Raw genomic sequence first — 14,262 nt, 5'->3', positions numbered from 1 at the left:
GGCTAACGGGCAAAGCTAACTGTGGGCTAGCAGCACAGAAACAAATGATCTCCATTGTGTAACTGGATGAACAACATCCCTCTGTCTTTCCTGTCAGTGTAGGATTTACTCTTATGGACGATTAATGAGTAAAAACCACAACATGTACGACACCTGCAGTGCCACTTACGGCCTCTAGGGGCAGGAGTTACTTAGTACTGCTTTAACCTCTTACCACCCGCCAAAACCAAATGCATTCTCTCCTCTTTGCCATTGTCCTCACTTTTTATTTCCCTTATGTGTTTTTGTTTTTCATTTTTTTGCTGGATTTTTGTCTTTTTTTCTGCTGGATTTTTTTCATTTTTTTGCTAGATTTTTTCATTTTTTTGCTGAATTTTTGTCTTTTTTTTGCTGGATTTTTGACACTTTTTTGCTGGATTTTTGTCTTTTTTTTGCTGGATTTTTGTCTTTTTTTTTCTGGATTTTTGTCACTTTTTTGCTGAATTTTTGTCTTTTTTTTGCTGGATTTTTGTCACTTTTTTGCTGGATTTTTGTCATTTTTTTGCTGGATTTTTGTCTTTTTTCTGCTGGATTTTTGTCTTTTTTTTGCTAGATTTTTGTCATTTTTCTGCTGGATTTTTGTCACTTTTTTGCTGGATTTTTATCATTTTTCTGCTGGATTTTTGTCATTTTTTTGCTGGATTTTTGTCATTTTTCTGCTGGTTTTTTGTCTTTTTTCTGCAGGATTTTTGTTTTTTTCTGCTGGATTTTTGTCACTTTTTTTGCTGGATTTTTGTCCTTTTATTGCTAGATTTTTGTCATTTTTCTGCTGGATTTTTGACATTTTTCTGCTGGATTTTTGTCACTTTTTTGCTGGATTTTTGTCATTTTTCTGCTGGATTTTTGTCATTTTTTTGCTGGATTTTTGTCATTTTTTTGCTGGATTTTTGTCTTTTTTTTTGCTGGATTTTTCTCACTTTTTTGCTGCTCTTTTGTCACCTTTTTGTTGAGTTTTTGCCATTTTTGTCGCTTTTTTTGGTCACTTTTTAGCACTTTTTTGTTGTGTTTTATCGCTGTTTTGAAGAAGCTTTTAGATTTGGAGAACTTGGAGAAAACATGTTCAGGTGGGAGTTAAGAGGTGAACTTTTTCCCCACTTATCACATATTATTTCCCTTTTTTTTTTTCTTTTTCATGTTTTCCTCAATTTTTCCCACATTTTTCTACATTGGAGATCAGCTGGATCTTTTGACTTTGGAGCTGAAAGTTTTATATTTATCTTTCAATACGAGTTCTCAGCACAAATATTACTGGAGTGAAGTACTGTGGTAGTTACTTGGTTGTGTGTTTTCTGTGACAGCTGTGTGTGTGTATTCGTGTATACAGTTGTGTGTAATTGTGTATTTGTGACTGTTGTGTGTTTGTGTATACAGTTGTGTGGCGCTGCTGAACCAGAAGCTGTCTCTCCTCGAGCTGCGACAGACCGTCCAATCGCTGCGCAGCTCCGAGGCCCGCCTCGTCTCCCAGAAGGCCCTGCTGGACGCCAAGATGGCCGCCGGCGGAGCGTCTCAGGCCCCGCCCCCTCCTCCGCCCACGGCGCCGTACGAAGACGACACGCGCTCCGTCAGCTCCGCCGTGAGTTTGGTTCAGTAGTTATTATCCCGTCTTTAAAGAAACGCCTTAATGTGCAATAACAGTGTAATTAATGGTTAATAACAGTGTAATTAATGTTGAAAAACAGTGTAATTAATGGTTAATAACAGTGTAATTAATGTTGAAAAACAGTGTAATTAATGGTTAATAACAGAAATGTTGAAAAACAGTGTAATTAATGGTTAATAACAGTAATGTTGAAAAACAGTGTAATTAATGTTGAATAACAGTGTAATTAATGTTGAAAAACAGTAATTAATGTTGAAAAACAGTAATTAATGTTGAAAAACAGTGTAATTAATGTTGAAAAACAGTGTAATTAATGATGAATAACAGTGTAATTAATGATGAATAACAGTGTAATTAATGTTGAAAAACGTGTAATTAATGTTGAAAAACAGTAATTAATGTTGAAAAACACTAATTAATGGTTAATAACTGTAATTAATGGTTAATAACAGTGTAATTAATGTGTTATAACAGTGTAATTAATGGTTAATTAACGGTTAATTACTGTGTGACAGGATAAGAAGGACAAGACCTCGCGCTTCGACACGCTCCGAAACTCTCTCGCCGGGATCATCCGCTCGCCCAAACAGCTCAGCTCCTCCTCCTCAGTAAGTACTTGTACTACTACTGCTGTTACTACTACCTCTACTACTACTGCTGATACTACTACTGTTACTACCTCTATTATTACTACTACTGCTGTTACTACTACTGTTACTACCTCTACTACTGATACTACTACTGTTACTACTTCATTATTACTACTACTACTGCTGATACTACTACTGTTACTACCTCTATTATTACTACTACTGCTGTTACTACTACTGTTACTACCTCTACTACTACTACTGATACTACTACTGTTACTACTTCATTATTACTACTACTACTGCTGATACTACTACTACTACTACTACTACTACTACTACTACTACTACTACTACTGCTACTACTATAACTATCTCCTGCTTGTTCAAAGGCCTCCCACTTCTCTCCTGCTTTGCTTCAGTTGTGGCTCTTCTCTCCTTCCTCTGCAGCAGTTCTTCGAGGTGATCCCCACGTCAGAGCGCCCCCTGGCGGACCAGGAGTGGTACCACGGCGCCATCCCGCGCACCGAGGCCCAGGAGTTACTACGGCAACAGGGCGATTTCCTGGTGCGGGAGAGCCACGGCAAACCGGGCGAGTACGTGCTGTCGGTGTTCTCCGACGAGCAGCGGCGGCACTTCATCATCCAGTACGCAGACGTGAGTACTACTACTGCGAGTACTACTACTACTGCGAGTACCACCAGTGTTCTAATGTGAACAATAACTCCAGTATTTTACCTTTTAAAGTCTCCATTAGTTTATTATTGCTGCAAATCCCATAATGCTTAGCGATATGACGTCACATTCCCAAACTCACACTGTTTTTAATGGAGGCTAGCTGATACCATAGAAATGCACTAGCCTAGCACTAGCCTAGCGCCACAAAACTCTTCAAATATAAGAACGAGGAAATGAGGCCCCATGTTAAAAATCGTGAACTATCCCTTTAAAGAGTTCAGACACAGTTAACCTCTTAACTCCCGCCTGAACCGAGAGGATCGTTTTCCTCACGTCATCAGATTTTTTTTCCATCATTTTTTTGGGGGGTATTCAACTCATTTTTGTAACTTTTTTGTCATTTTTTAATCCTTTTTTTGGTCATTTTTTGTCACATTTTTGTCATTTTTTATCACATTTCTGTAAATCATATTTTGGTCTTTTTTGTAGTTATTTTTTGTGATTTTTTTGTTATTTTTAAGTAAATTTTTTGTCAATTTTTTGTTATTTTTTCGTCATTTTTTTATCAAGTTTTTGTCATTTTTTGTCACATTTTTGTCATTTTTTTCGTCCATTTTTTATCAATTCTTTATCAATTTTTTGTCACATTTTTGTCACCTTTTTTGTCTTTTTTGTCACATTTTGTCACATTTTTGTCATTTTCTCTTGTGACATTTTTGTGACATTTTTGCCACTTTTTTTGTCACATTTTGTCATATTTTTCTCATGTTTTTGTCAATTTTTTATCATTTTTTTTGTCCATTTTTAATAAATTTTTTTGTCATTTTTCGTCACATTTTTGTCATTTTCGATTTTTTTTTTAATCAATTTTTTTTTAATTTTTTTGTCAATTTTTTATCATTTTTTTGGTCATTTTTCGTCACATTTTTGTCATTTTCGATTTTTTTTTTAATCAATTTTTTTTAATTTTTTTGTCAATTTTTTATCATTTTTTTTGTAATTTTTTGTCACATTTTTGTCATTTTTTTGTCCGTTTTTCAGCAATTTTTCATCACTTTTTTGCCAATGTTTTCTCACTTTTTTGTCACTTTTATATCATTGGTTTAGTCTTGTCTTTTAGTTTTGTTGCTATTTTCACACCTTTTTTCCAGAAGCTTTTGGATTGGGGTAGTGGCAAGTGGCAAAAATGTGACAAAAAATTACAAAAACATAAAAAAATAACAAAAAATTTACCAAAAAAATTACAAAAATACGACATTTTTTCAAAAAATTGATAAAAATGTGATAAAAATTTGACCAACAATTACAAAAAAATGACAAAAAATGACAAAGATGTGACAAAAAATGACAAAAAATGACAAAGATGTGACAAAAAATGACAAAAAAGTTACAAAAATGAGTTGAATACCCAGCAAAAAAATGATGGAAAAAAAAATCTGATGACGTGAGGAAAAAGATCCTCTCGGTTCAGGCGGGAGTTAAGAGGTTAAAGATTTCAGACACAGTTAATCATGTCAAACATCCTGAACTATCCCTTTAAAGAGTTCAGACACAGTTAATCATGTCAAACATCCTGAACTATCCCTTTAAAGAGTTCAGACACAGTTAATCATGTCAAACATCCTGAACTATCCCTTTAAAGAGTTCAGACACAGTTAATCATGTCAAACATCCTGAACTATCCCTTTAAAGAGTTCAGACACAGTTAATCATGTCAAACATCCTGAACTATCCCTTTAAAGAGTTCAGACACAGTTAATCATGTCAAACATCCTGAACTATCCCTTTAAAGAGTTCAGACACAGTTAATCATGTCAAACATCCTGAACTATCCCTTTAAAGAGTTCAGACACAGTTAATCATGTCAAACATCCTGAACTATCCCTTTAACGAGTTCAGACACAGTTAATCATGTCAAACATCCTGAACTATCCCTTTAAAGAGTTCAGACACAGTTAATCATGTCAAACATCCTGAACTATCCCTTTAAAGAGTTCAGACACAGTTAATCATGTCAAACATCCTGAACTATCCCTTTAAAGAGTTCAGACACAGTTAATCATGTCAAACATCCTGAACTATCCCTTTAAAGCAGTTAATGTTTTGGTGTGTGTGGTGTGTTTGGTCCAGAGCCAGTACCGCTTCGAAGGCACCGGCTTCTCCACCATCCCTCAGCTCATCGAGCACCACATCAGCTCCAAACAGGTCATCACCAAGAAGTCGGGCGTGGTTCTGCTCCACCCGGTGATCAAGGTGAGTACTGCAGCCGCCTTTACTGCTACTACATCTCTGCTCCGTCTGAGGAAACTATGGCGTCTCTGTAGGACAAAAAGTGGATCCTGAACCACGAGGACGTGCAGCTGGGAGACCTGCTCGGGAAGGTACGAGTCCGGGCGGGGCCATGTGGAGGTTTATGTTTTAATCATGTTTTTATTCAGGGGAACTTCGGGGAGGTGTTTAAGGGCTCCCTGGTCAGAGACAAAACACCGGTCGCTGTAAAAACCTGTAAAGAAGATCTTCCTCCAGAGCTGAAGATCCGCTTCCTGTCCGAGGCCAGGTGAGAGCCAATCAGAGCGGCGGAGGCGGGGTCACATGTTTGCTTATCTATTAGAAGTAGGATCATATTAACCTCCTACTGAGCCTGAACCAAATGCCTTCTGTCCTCTTTGGCCATTATATAGGCCTGCTGTTACTGTTACATTTGAAAGCTAAGACCCACAAAACAGATCTTTTTACTCACGTTGTTGCTGTGTTGTGTCACCTTTTTTATGTTTTATTTGGTCACATTTTTGTTGATTTTTTGTTGAATTTTTTGTTTTTTTTTTGTTGAATTTTTGTCCCATTTTTGTTGATTTTTTGTTGAATTTTTTGTCCCATTTTTGTTGAATTTTTGTCCCATTTTTGTTGAATTTTTGTCCCATTTTTGTTGAATTTTTGTCCCATTTTTTGTTGAATTTTTGTCACATTTTTGTTGAATTTTTGTCCCATTTTTTTTAAATTTTTGTCACATTTTTGTTGAATTTTTGTCACATTTTTTGGTTTAATTTTTTGTCACATTTTTGTCACATTTTTGTTGATTTTTTGTCAAATTTTCGTTGAATTTTTGTCACTTTTTGGTTGAATTTTTGTCACATTTTTGTTGAATTTTTGTCATTTTTTGGTTGAATTTTTGTTGAATTTTTGTCACTTTTTTGTTGAATTTTTGTCACATTTTTGTTGAATTTTTGTCACATTTTTCTTGAATTTTTGTCTTTTTTTTGTCTCATTTTTGTCTAATTTTTGTCACATTTTTATTGAATTTTTGTCACTTTTTTGTTGAATTTTTGTCACATTTTTCTTGAATTTTTGTCACATTTTTCTTGAATTTTTGTCACATTTTTCTTGAATTTTTGTCACATTTTTCTTGAATTTTTGTCACATTTTTCTTGAATTTTTGTCACATTTTTGTCACATTTTTGTCTTTTTTTGTTGAATTTTTGTTGAATTTTTGTTGAATTTTTGTTGAATTTTTGTTATTTTTTTGTTGGATTTTTGTAGAATTTTTGGTGAATTTTTGTAAATTTTTTGTTGAATTTTTGTCATATTTTTGTTGAGCTTTTGTCACTTTTTCTTGCGTTTACATCCTTGTTTTCTTCTCATTTTTGTGGCTGTTTTGGTGCTTTTTCCCCAAGAAGCTTTTTGATTAGGGTAAAGCCAAACTGTAGAAAATGGGATCCGTTCAGGTGGGAGTTAAGAGGTTAATACACATTGTCAGGAAGCATTGAAGGAAATACATCCACAATAAAGTGAAGTTTATATTTGGCCCAGTATAGATGAAGCTTTTGTTTTGAAGGATCCTGAAGCAGTACGACCACCCCAACATCGTGAAGCTGATCGGAGTGTGCACGCAGAGGCAGCCCATCTACATCGTCATGGAGCTGGTCTCAGGTCAGTCACGCTCAGGGGCAACAGAATAACTGCGCCTCATTAAGCCTCAGTAAACTCATCATCAGTAAGGAGGATGTTTGTGGCACATTTGTACATATTTCTATATATTTGCATCATCTTTGTTAAGTCCCTGAAATACTTGTTTGTTCAGATGTGAAGTGATTCACACCTTTTGTCTGCACTTGTCACGTCTTTATGATGCTGCGACTTTAACCAGTTTTATTTTGAAATCAGGAGGCGACTTCCTGTCGTTTCTGAGGAAGAAGAAAGACGAGCTAAAAAACCAAACAGCTGCTTCGCTTCAGCATCGACGCGGCGGCCGGGATGTCCTACTTACAGAGTAACAACTGCATACACAGGTACAAGTACTGCAACTACTGCAAATACTGCAAATACCAGGGCCCACAGCGTACAGAACAAACTGACAGAGGTGTTTCAGGGACCTGGCGGCTCGGAACTGTCTGGTCGCTGAGGGGAAGGTGCTGAAGATCTCAGACTTCGGGATGAGTCGCCAGGAGGACGACGGCGTTTACTCTTCGTCTGGACTCAAGCAGATTCCCATCAAGTGGACGGCTCCGGAGGCACTTAACTACGGTAACTACGACCTGTAATAACACGTGTAATAACGGCTCCGGAGGCGCTCAACTACGGTAAGAACAACGTGTAATAACGGCTCCGGAGGCGCTTAACTACGGTAACTACAACCTGTAATAACAACGTGTAACTACAACGTGTAATAATGGCCCCGGAGGCGCTCAACTACGGTAACTACAACCTGTAATTACAACCTGTAATAACGGCTCCAGAGGCGCTTAACTACGGTAATAACAACATGTAACTACAACGTGTAATAACACGTGTAATAACGGCCCCCGGAGGCGCTCAACTACGGTAACTACAACCTGTAATAACACGTGTAATAACGGCCCCGGAGGCGCTCAACTACGGTAACTACAACCTGTAATTACAACCTGTAATAACACGTGTAATAACGGCCCCGGAGGCGCTAAACTACGGTAACTACAACCTGTAATAACACGTGTAATAACGGCTCCGGAGGCGCTTAACTACGGTAATAACAACATGTAACTACAACCTGTAATAACACGTGTAATAACGGCTCTGGAGGCGCTCAACTACGGTAATAACATGTGTAATAACAACCTGTAATAACGGCTCAACTACGGTAAGTACGACCTGTAATAACACGTGTAATAACGGCTCCAGAGGCGCTTAACTACGGTAATAACAACATGTAACTACAACGTGTAATAACACGTGTAATAACGGCTCCAGAGGCGCTTAACTACGGTAATAACAACATGTAACTACAACGTGTAATAACACGTGTAATAACGGCTCCAGAGGCGCTTAACTACGGTAATAACAACATGTAACTACAACCTGTAATAACACGTGTAATAACGGCTCTGGAGGCGCTCAACTACGGTAATAACATGTGTAATAACAACCTGTAATAACGGCTCAACTACGGTAAGTACGACCTGTAATAACACGTGTAATAACGGCTCCAGAGGCGCCTAACTACGGTAATAACAACATGTAACTACAACGTGTAATAACACGTGTAATAACGGCTCCAGAGGCGCTTAACTACGGTAATAACAACATGTAACTACAACGTGTAATAACACGTGTAATAACGGCCCCGGAGGCGCTCAACTACGGTAACTACAACGTGTAATAACAACGTGTAATAACGGCCCCGGAGGCGCTTAACTACGGTAATAACAACATGTAACTACAACGTGTAATAACACGTGTAATAACAGCTCCGGAGGCGCTCAACTACGGTAATAACACGTGTAATAACAACCTGTAATAACGGCTCAACTACGGTAACTACAACGTGTAATAACAACGTGTAATAACGGCTCTGGAGGCGCTCAACTACGGTAATAACAACCTGTAACTACAACCTGTAATAACACGTGTAATAACAGCTCCGGAGGCGCTCAATTACGGTAATAACACGTGTAATAACAACCTGTAATAACGGCTCAACTACGGTAACTACAACCTGTAATTACAACCTGTAACTACAACGTGTAATAACACTGTGTAATAACGGCTCCGGAGGCGCTCAACTACGGTAACTACAACGTGTAATAACGGCTCAACTACGGTAACTACAACGTGTAATAACGGCTCAACTACGGTAACTACAACCTGTAATTACAACATGTAATAACGGCTCCGGAGGCGCTCAACTACGGTAACTACAACCTGTAATAACACGTGTAATAACTACAGTAATTACAGTGTTATAGTGTAGTAACTACGGTAAAGCGCTGTACTCCGTTGTTTCAGGACGCTACAGTTCAGAGAGCGACGTGTGGAGCTACGGCGTGTTGCTATGGGAGACCTTCAGTTTGGGGGTGTGTCCTTACCCGGGGATGACCAATCAGCAGGCTCGAGAGCAGGTGGAGAAAGGTGAGTTTATCTCTAGTGTCCGGACATGTGGGAATAATGTGTTTGTTTTTTTAAAGTGGTAAAATTTGGAGAAAGAAAATTGTTATAAAAAATGAAAAATTTTTAAAAAAAAAGGGAAAATATTTGTTTAAAAAAATAATAATAATGGGGAAATTTGGGGAATTATAAACAAAATAAAATTTGAGGAAAAATTGTAAAAAAATAAAAAAAAATAAAAAGGGAAAAATTGTAATAAAAAATGGGGGATTTTTTATTTTTTTTTCTGGCCTGTTTTAGTCTCTTAAGGACAATTATGTTTTTAGTGATAAAGCATTTTTCTAATCTGGCCAAGTGGTGCCTAAACCAGGAGGACATTCAGTCAGAACCACAGGGTCCACCCTGTTCTCAGTCACATTTTTGTCACATTTGTCATTTTTTTAATCACATTTTTTATCAAATTTTTGTCTTATTTTTGACACATTTTTGTCATTTTTTAATCAAATTTTTGTCTTTTTTTGTCACAGTTTTGTCAATGTTTTATCCAATTTTTGTCAATTTTTTAGTTATTTTTTGTCATTTTTTAAATCAAATTTTTGTCTTTTTTTGTCGAATTTTTGTAATTTTTTGTCACATTTTAGTCATTTTTGAATCAATTTTTGGTCATTTTTTGTCACATTTTTTGTCACTTTTGTGTTATTTTTTGTCATTTTTTAATCAAATTTTTGTCATTTTTTTTGTCATTTTTTTTGTCATTTTTTTGTTAAAAGGGAAAAATTGTAATATAAAATGGGGGATTTTTTTTTTTTTTTTTTTTTTTTTCTGGCCTGTTTTAGTCTCTTCGGGACGATTACGTTTTTAGTGATAAAGCAGTTTTCTAATGGTGCAAAAATATCGTTTCATTATGGCTTGATTGGTCTATTCAAACCTCTCTCTCCTGTGATTGGCCTGTTTAAACCCCTCTCTCTCCTGTGATTGGTCCATTCCAACCTCTCTCTCCTGTGATTGGCCAGGATACCGGATGTCCCGCCCTCAGCGCTGTCCGGAGGAGATCTACAGCGTGATGCAGCGCTGCTGGAGCTACAGCCCCGAGGAGCGGCCGCGCTTCAGCCACATCCACCGCGAGCTGGGCGGAGTCAGGCTCTAATGCCCGCCCACCACAGCCTTATACGGGCGCAGAGGAGGCGGAGACGACACTACCAACCCATTCACCTTATCGTGCCCGCCCCTTCACTCCTATTAGCTACACAGGACTGGAGGCAACACTACGAGCCTTATAAGGGCGCAGACGGGGGCGGAGACAACACTACGAGCCTTATAAGGGCGCAGAGGGGGCGGAGACTACACTACGAGCCTTATACGGGCGCAGAGGGGGCGGAGACAACACTATGAACCTTACAAGGCCGCAGAGGGGGCGGAGACTACACTATGAACCTTATACGGGCGCAGAGGGGGCGGAGACTACACTATGAACCAAGTATAATCCTAAAAGCAGAGTTTTCTGTCGGTGCCAAAATGGCGGCTCGCGGACGCCACAGCGATGTTTTTACCAGTCTCTGAAACTTAATTTATTTGTGATTTTTTCTTTTTTAAAAACAGGGACGGACTTCGAGGTTTTATCAGAGGAGAGGGGGCGGAGCTCTGACGTCGAAGTCCGTCTGACGGACGCGGGGCCGGCCCTCAGCGTCATCCACGATATTTCTGCTAAAGTTTATCCAGAACTTCACCTTTTCTTTTGTTTTTGTGAAGTGCAAACTACTCATAAAGACTTTTGACATGGGGCAACTCATGCAGCTCTTATGTTTGAAGAGTTTCATGGCGCTAGGCTAGTGCTAGGCTAGTGCTAGGCTAGTGCTAGGCTAATAGGCTAGTGTTAGGCTAATGCTAAGCTAGTGCTAGGCTAATGCTAGGCTAGTGTTAGGCTAATGCTAAGCTAGTGCAAGGTTAATGCTAGGCTAGTGCTACGCTAATGCTAGGCTAATGCTAGGCTAGTGCAAGGCTAGTGCTAGGCTAATGCTAGGCTAGTGATAGGCTAGTGCTAGGCTAGTGCAAGTCTAATGCTAGGCTAGTGCAAGTCTAATGCTAGGCTAATGCTAGGCTAGTGTTAGGCTAGTGTTAGGCTAATGCTAGGCTAGTGCTAGGCTAATGCTAGTGCTAGGCTAGTGCAAGGCTAGTGCTAGGCTAATGCTAGGCTAGTGCAAGGCTAATGCTAGGGTAGTGCTAGGCTAATGCTAGGCTAGTGCTAGGCTAATGCTAGTGCTAGGCTAGTGCTAGGCTAATGCTAGTCCTAGGCTAGTGCAAGGCTAATGCTAGGCTAGTGCAAGGCAAATGCTAGGCTAGTGCAAGGCTAATGCTAGGCTAGTGAAATACTGCTAGGCTAATGCTTGGCTAATGCTAGGCTAGTGCATGTCTATGGTAACTAGTAGCCTGCATTAAAAACAGAGCACCTGAGGCAAATCACTGATAACACCAGACTAACCATAGAAACATCTGTGACTGAATCATGTGTTAAAATAACTTATATCTGAGCAGCATTAGCTTCCTGGTTGTAGCTACGTAGCGGCGGAGTGATCTGCTCAGTGACCGGATCTACATTAGTTTGTTTACCTGCGGCCGCTTCACTACACGTGGAATTCACAAAGGAGCTTTTTATACATCAGATCTGGCAACGTCTGGAGGTTTTTATTGCAGGCTAATAGTTACCATAGACATGCAGTAGCCTAGCACTAGCCTAGCATTAGCCTAGCACCACTAAACTCTTCAAATATAAGAACTGCTTGAATTAAAAAAAAAAACAAAGAAGTCTCCAGAAATCAGCAACTAAATACACTTGACTGACCTGTTGCCCCCGGAGAGCGCCCCCTACAGGCACAGAAGTTTAAAAAAATGGATTTTCCGAAATGTATGAAGAATAGGTGAGGGCGTCCCTGTACCGTATTGTGTACGGTGTTGCCATGGTGACCCCCCCCATGTTATTCTAATGCTCCCTCTGTAGGGGGCGCTCTAAGTGTTTACAGCAGGATTTCAGCCACTGTTTCACAAATACAGACTCGAGGACAAACCCAGACTCTGCTTTCCACCGTTTGTAGATTGAGATATCGATATATATATATACATGTACTTCAGTTTGTTATGGCGGCCATTTTGAATACCAAAGTAGAATTACGCAGTACTACAACCTGTAACAGTATCTCTTCTCGGAATATAAAAGAAAGACAGCTTGTATGTACTCGCAAGAACACGTTTATGTGAAGAAACCAGTGTTGAAGACGGTAGCATGCTACTGGTTAGCATTTAGCTTCACCACAGATACAGACGGCATCTCTGGAATCGCCCATATATGGTCATTTTTTAAAACAGTTCAGGGGGAAAACAATTTTGAAAAAATCTAAACTTTCTCTAATTATTCAAAACCTACTTTAACAAACGCTGAATTATGAAAATAGTTTCTACTAAATAAAGATACAAAGACATGGGGAGGAGCAAAGTGGTTCAACAGCCCATAAATACATGAATAACGGAGAATGCTAACATGATGCTACATGTTAGCATCGGGCTAATGCTAACGGTTAGCTAGCGCTAGCTACAAATGCCGTTTTTTCGCTTCTACTGAACAATCTGCTGTGAGAAAATATCCATATGGGCCCGATTTACACTTGACTTTATTTATGTGATAAATAAGTTCATATTCCAGAAAATAGCGAAAAAGAGCTACACTCCAAACATCTGGCGAGTACACATGTGTTTATCGTGTTGAAGCCGTTGACAGTTATTCTCTACTTGACCCATAATGCTTTGCGCCTTGGGGGGAGGAGCTACGAGCTACAGCCAAACAATGATGAAAACTTGTATCAAAAATGTAATCCTGAACTACAAAGCTCCGCACACCAGGTTCACCAGAGCTTTTTCCACATCGACTTTTCACAATCCACAGATCAAAACGTTTCCTTTAGTGGAATTTTATATTTTTTTATTGTATTTGGAAGATTACCACATTTTTCGGGGTCTTTTTTGTCGATACCGATACTGGTCATTTCATACGGGTGAATGTATTTCAATCAATATACATTTCTAAAACTGGTTATTTTGTATAATTAATTGGTTAATTATAATTATATTAATGTAACTGGCTAAATAAACAATGTTAATGTGAAGTTAAACACATAAACAACATTTAACATTAATACTTAAATGACAAACAGAACCTAAACCAGAACGATCAGCCCAGCTCAGTTCAATCCTCCTGTTTTGTCTCAGAACAAAGAAATAAATCTTCCTCTTGTGTTGATAATCGCTGCCCCGCCTTCTTTTTACATATGCAAATTAGCACCGATACTTTTCCCCCAATATCGATACTTAAAAAGTAGCCGTTTGGTATCGATCCGCCCGTCCCTAGTTAGTCTCTTCAACGACGACAGCTCGCACCGCCATTTTGTTTACAGCAGCGACCCCCCCCCCCCCCCCCCAAGGCGCACTGCATTATGGGATTGCACAAGTAGCGAATGAGACAGTTGCTAACCGGTAGCATGCTAACGTCAACACTGACTCAGACAAACTGTAAAAACCATTGTTACTTGTTGTAGTGCTGCATTTTGCTGCTTCGGTATTCAAAATGGCCGCCGGAACTATCTATGATGTCATTGGAAACGGTATTCAAAATGGCCGCCGGAACTGTCTGTGATGTCTTTGGAAACGGTATTCAAAATGGCCGCCGGAACTATCTATGATTTCATTGGAAACGGTATTCAAAATGGCCGCCATGGTAGGACATTAACCCTCCAGCAGGGGGCGCTGACGCCGAGGGCCGGCCCAGGACGAACGGACGAGCCTCACGAAGAAAGTTCGGGCCTTTTTTATCACTTTGATCATTTGGTGAAATTAATATAAGTTTATGTTTGGGAGGGCGGGGCTGGGGGCGGGACTTAAAACACTTTGTTCTCATTTATTGGACGAGCTTCGTTTAAACTGACTTCACGGCAATAAGACACACAAAAGGGT

The 14,262-nt window shown here is 39.1% G+C and overlaps 1 protein-coding gene across 1 annotated transcript in view; it reads left to right on the top strand.

The window, feature by feature from the left end:
* fer (fer (fps/fes related) tyrosine kinase) overlaps nucleotides 1-10,888 on the top strand; it is a gene marked incomplete at its 5' end in the record, with an annotated part of 11,999 nt that extends 1,111 nt beyond the window's left edge. Inside the window, 13 exon segments of the mRNA XM_079581193.1 lie at nucleotides 1,411-1,612; nucleotides 2,155-2,247; nucleotides 2,680-2,886; nucleotides 5,038-5,160; nucleotides 5,232-5,288; nucleotides 5,346-5,464; nucleotides 6,740-6,834; nucleotides 7,069-7,112; nucleotides 7,114-7,193; nucleotides 7,274-7,415; nucleotides 7,713-7,725; nucleotides 9,166-9,288; nucleotides 10,278-10,888. Of these exon segments, the coding sequence (XP_079437319.1) occupies nucleotides 1,411-1,612; nucleotides 2,155-2,247; nucleotides 2,680-2,886; nucleotides 5,038-5,160; nucleotides 5,232-5,288; nucleotides 5,346-5,464; nucleotides 6,740-6,834; nucleotides 7,069-7,112; nucleotides 7,114-7,193; nucleotides 7,274-7,415; nucleotides 7,713-7,725; nucleotides 9,166-9,288; nucleotides 10,278-10,411 (1,432 nt within the window). The 3' untranslated portion in view covers nucleotides 10,412-10,888.
* Between the last annotated feature and the right edge of the window lie 3,374 nt (nucleotides 10,889-14,262).

The sequence above is a fragment of the Gobius niger genome, assembly GCF_951799975.1.
Source record: "Gobius niger genome assembly, chromosome: 22".
Classification (NCBI taxonomy): Eukaryota; Metazoa; Chordata; class Actinopteri; order Gobiiformes; family Gobiidae; genus Gobius; species Gobius niger.
This window is presented reverse-complemented; position numbering and strand designations above follow the sequence as displayed.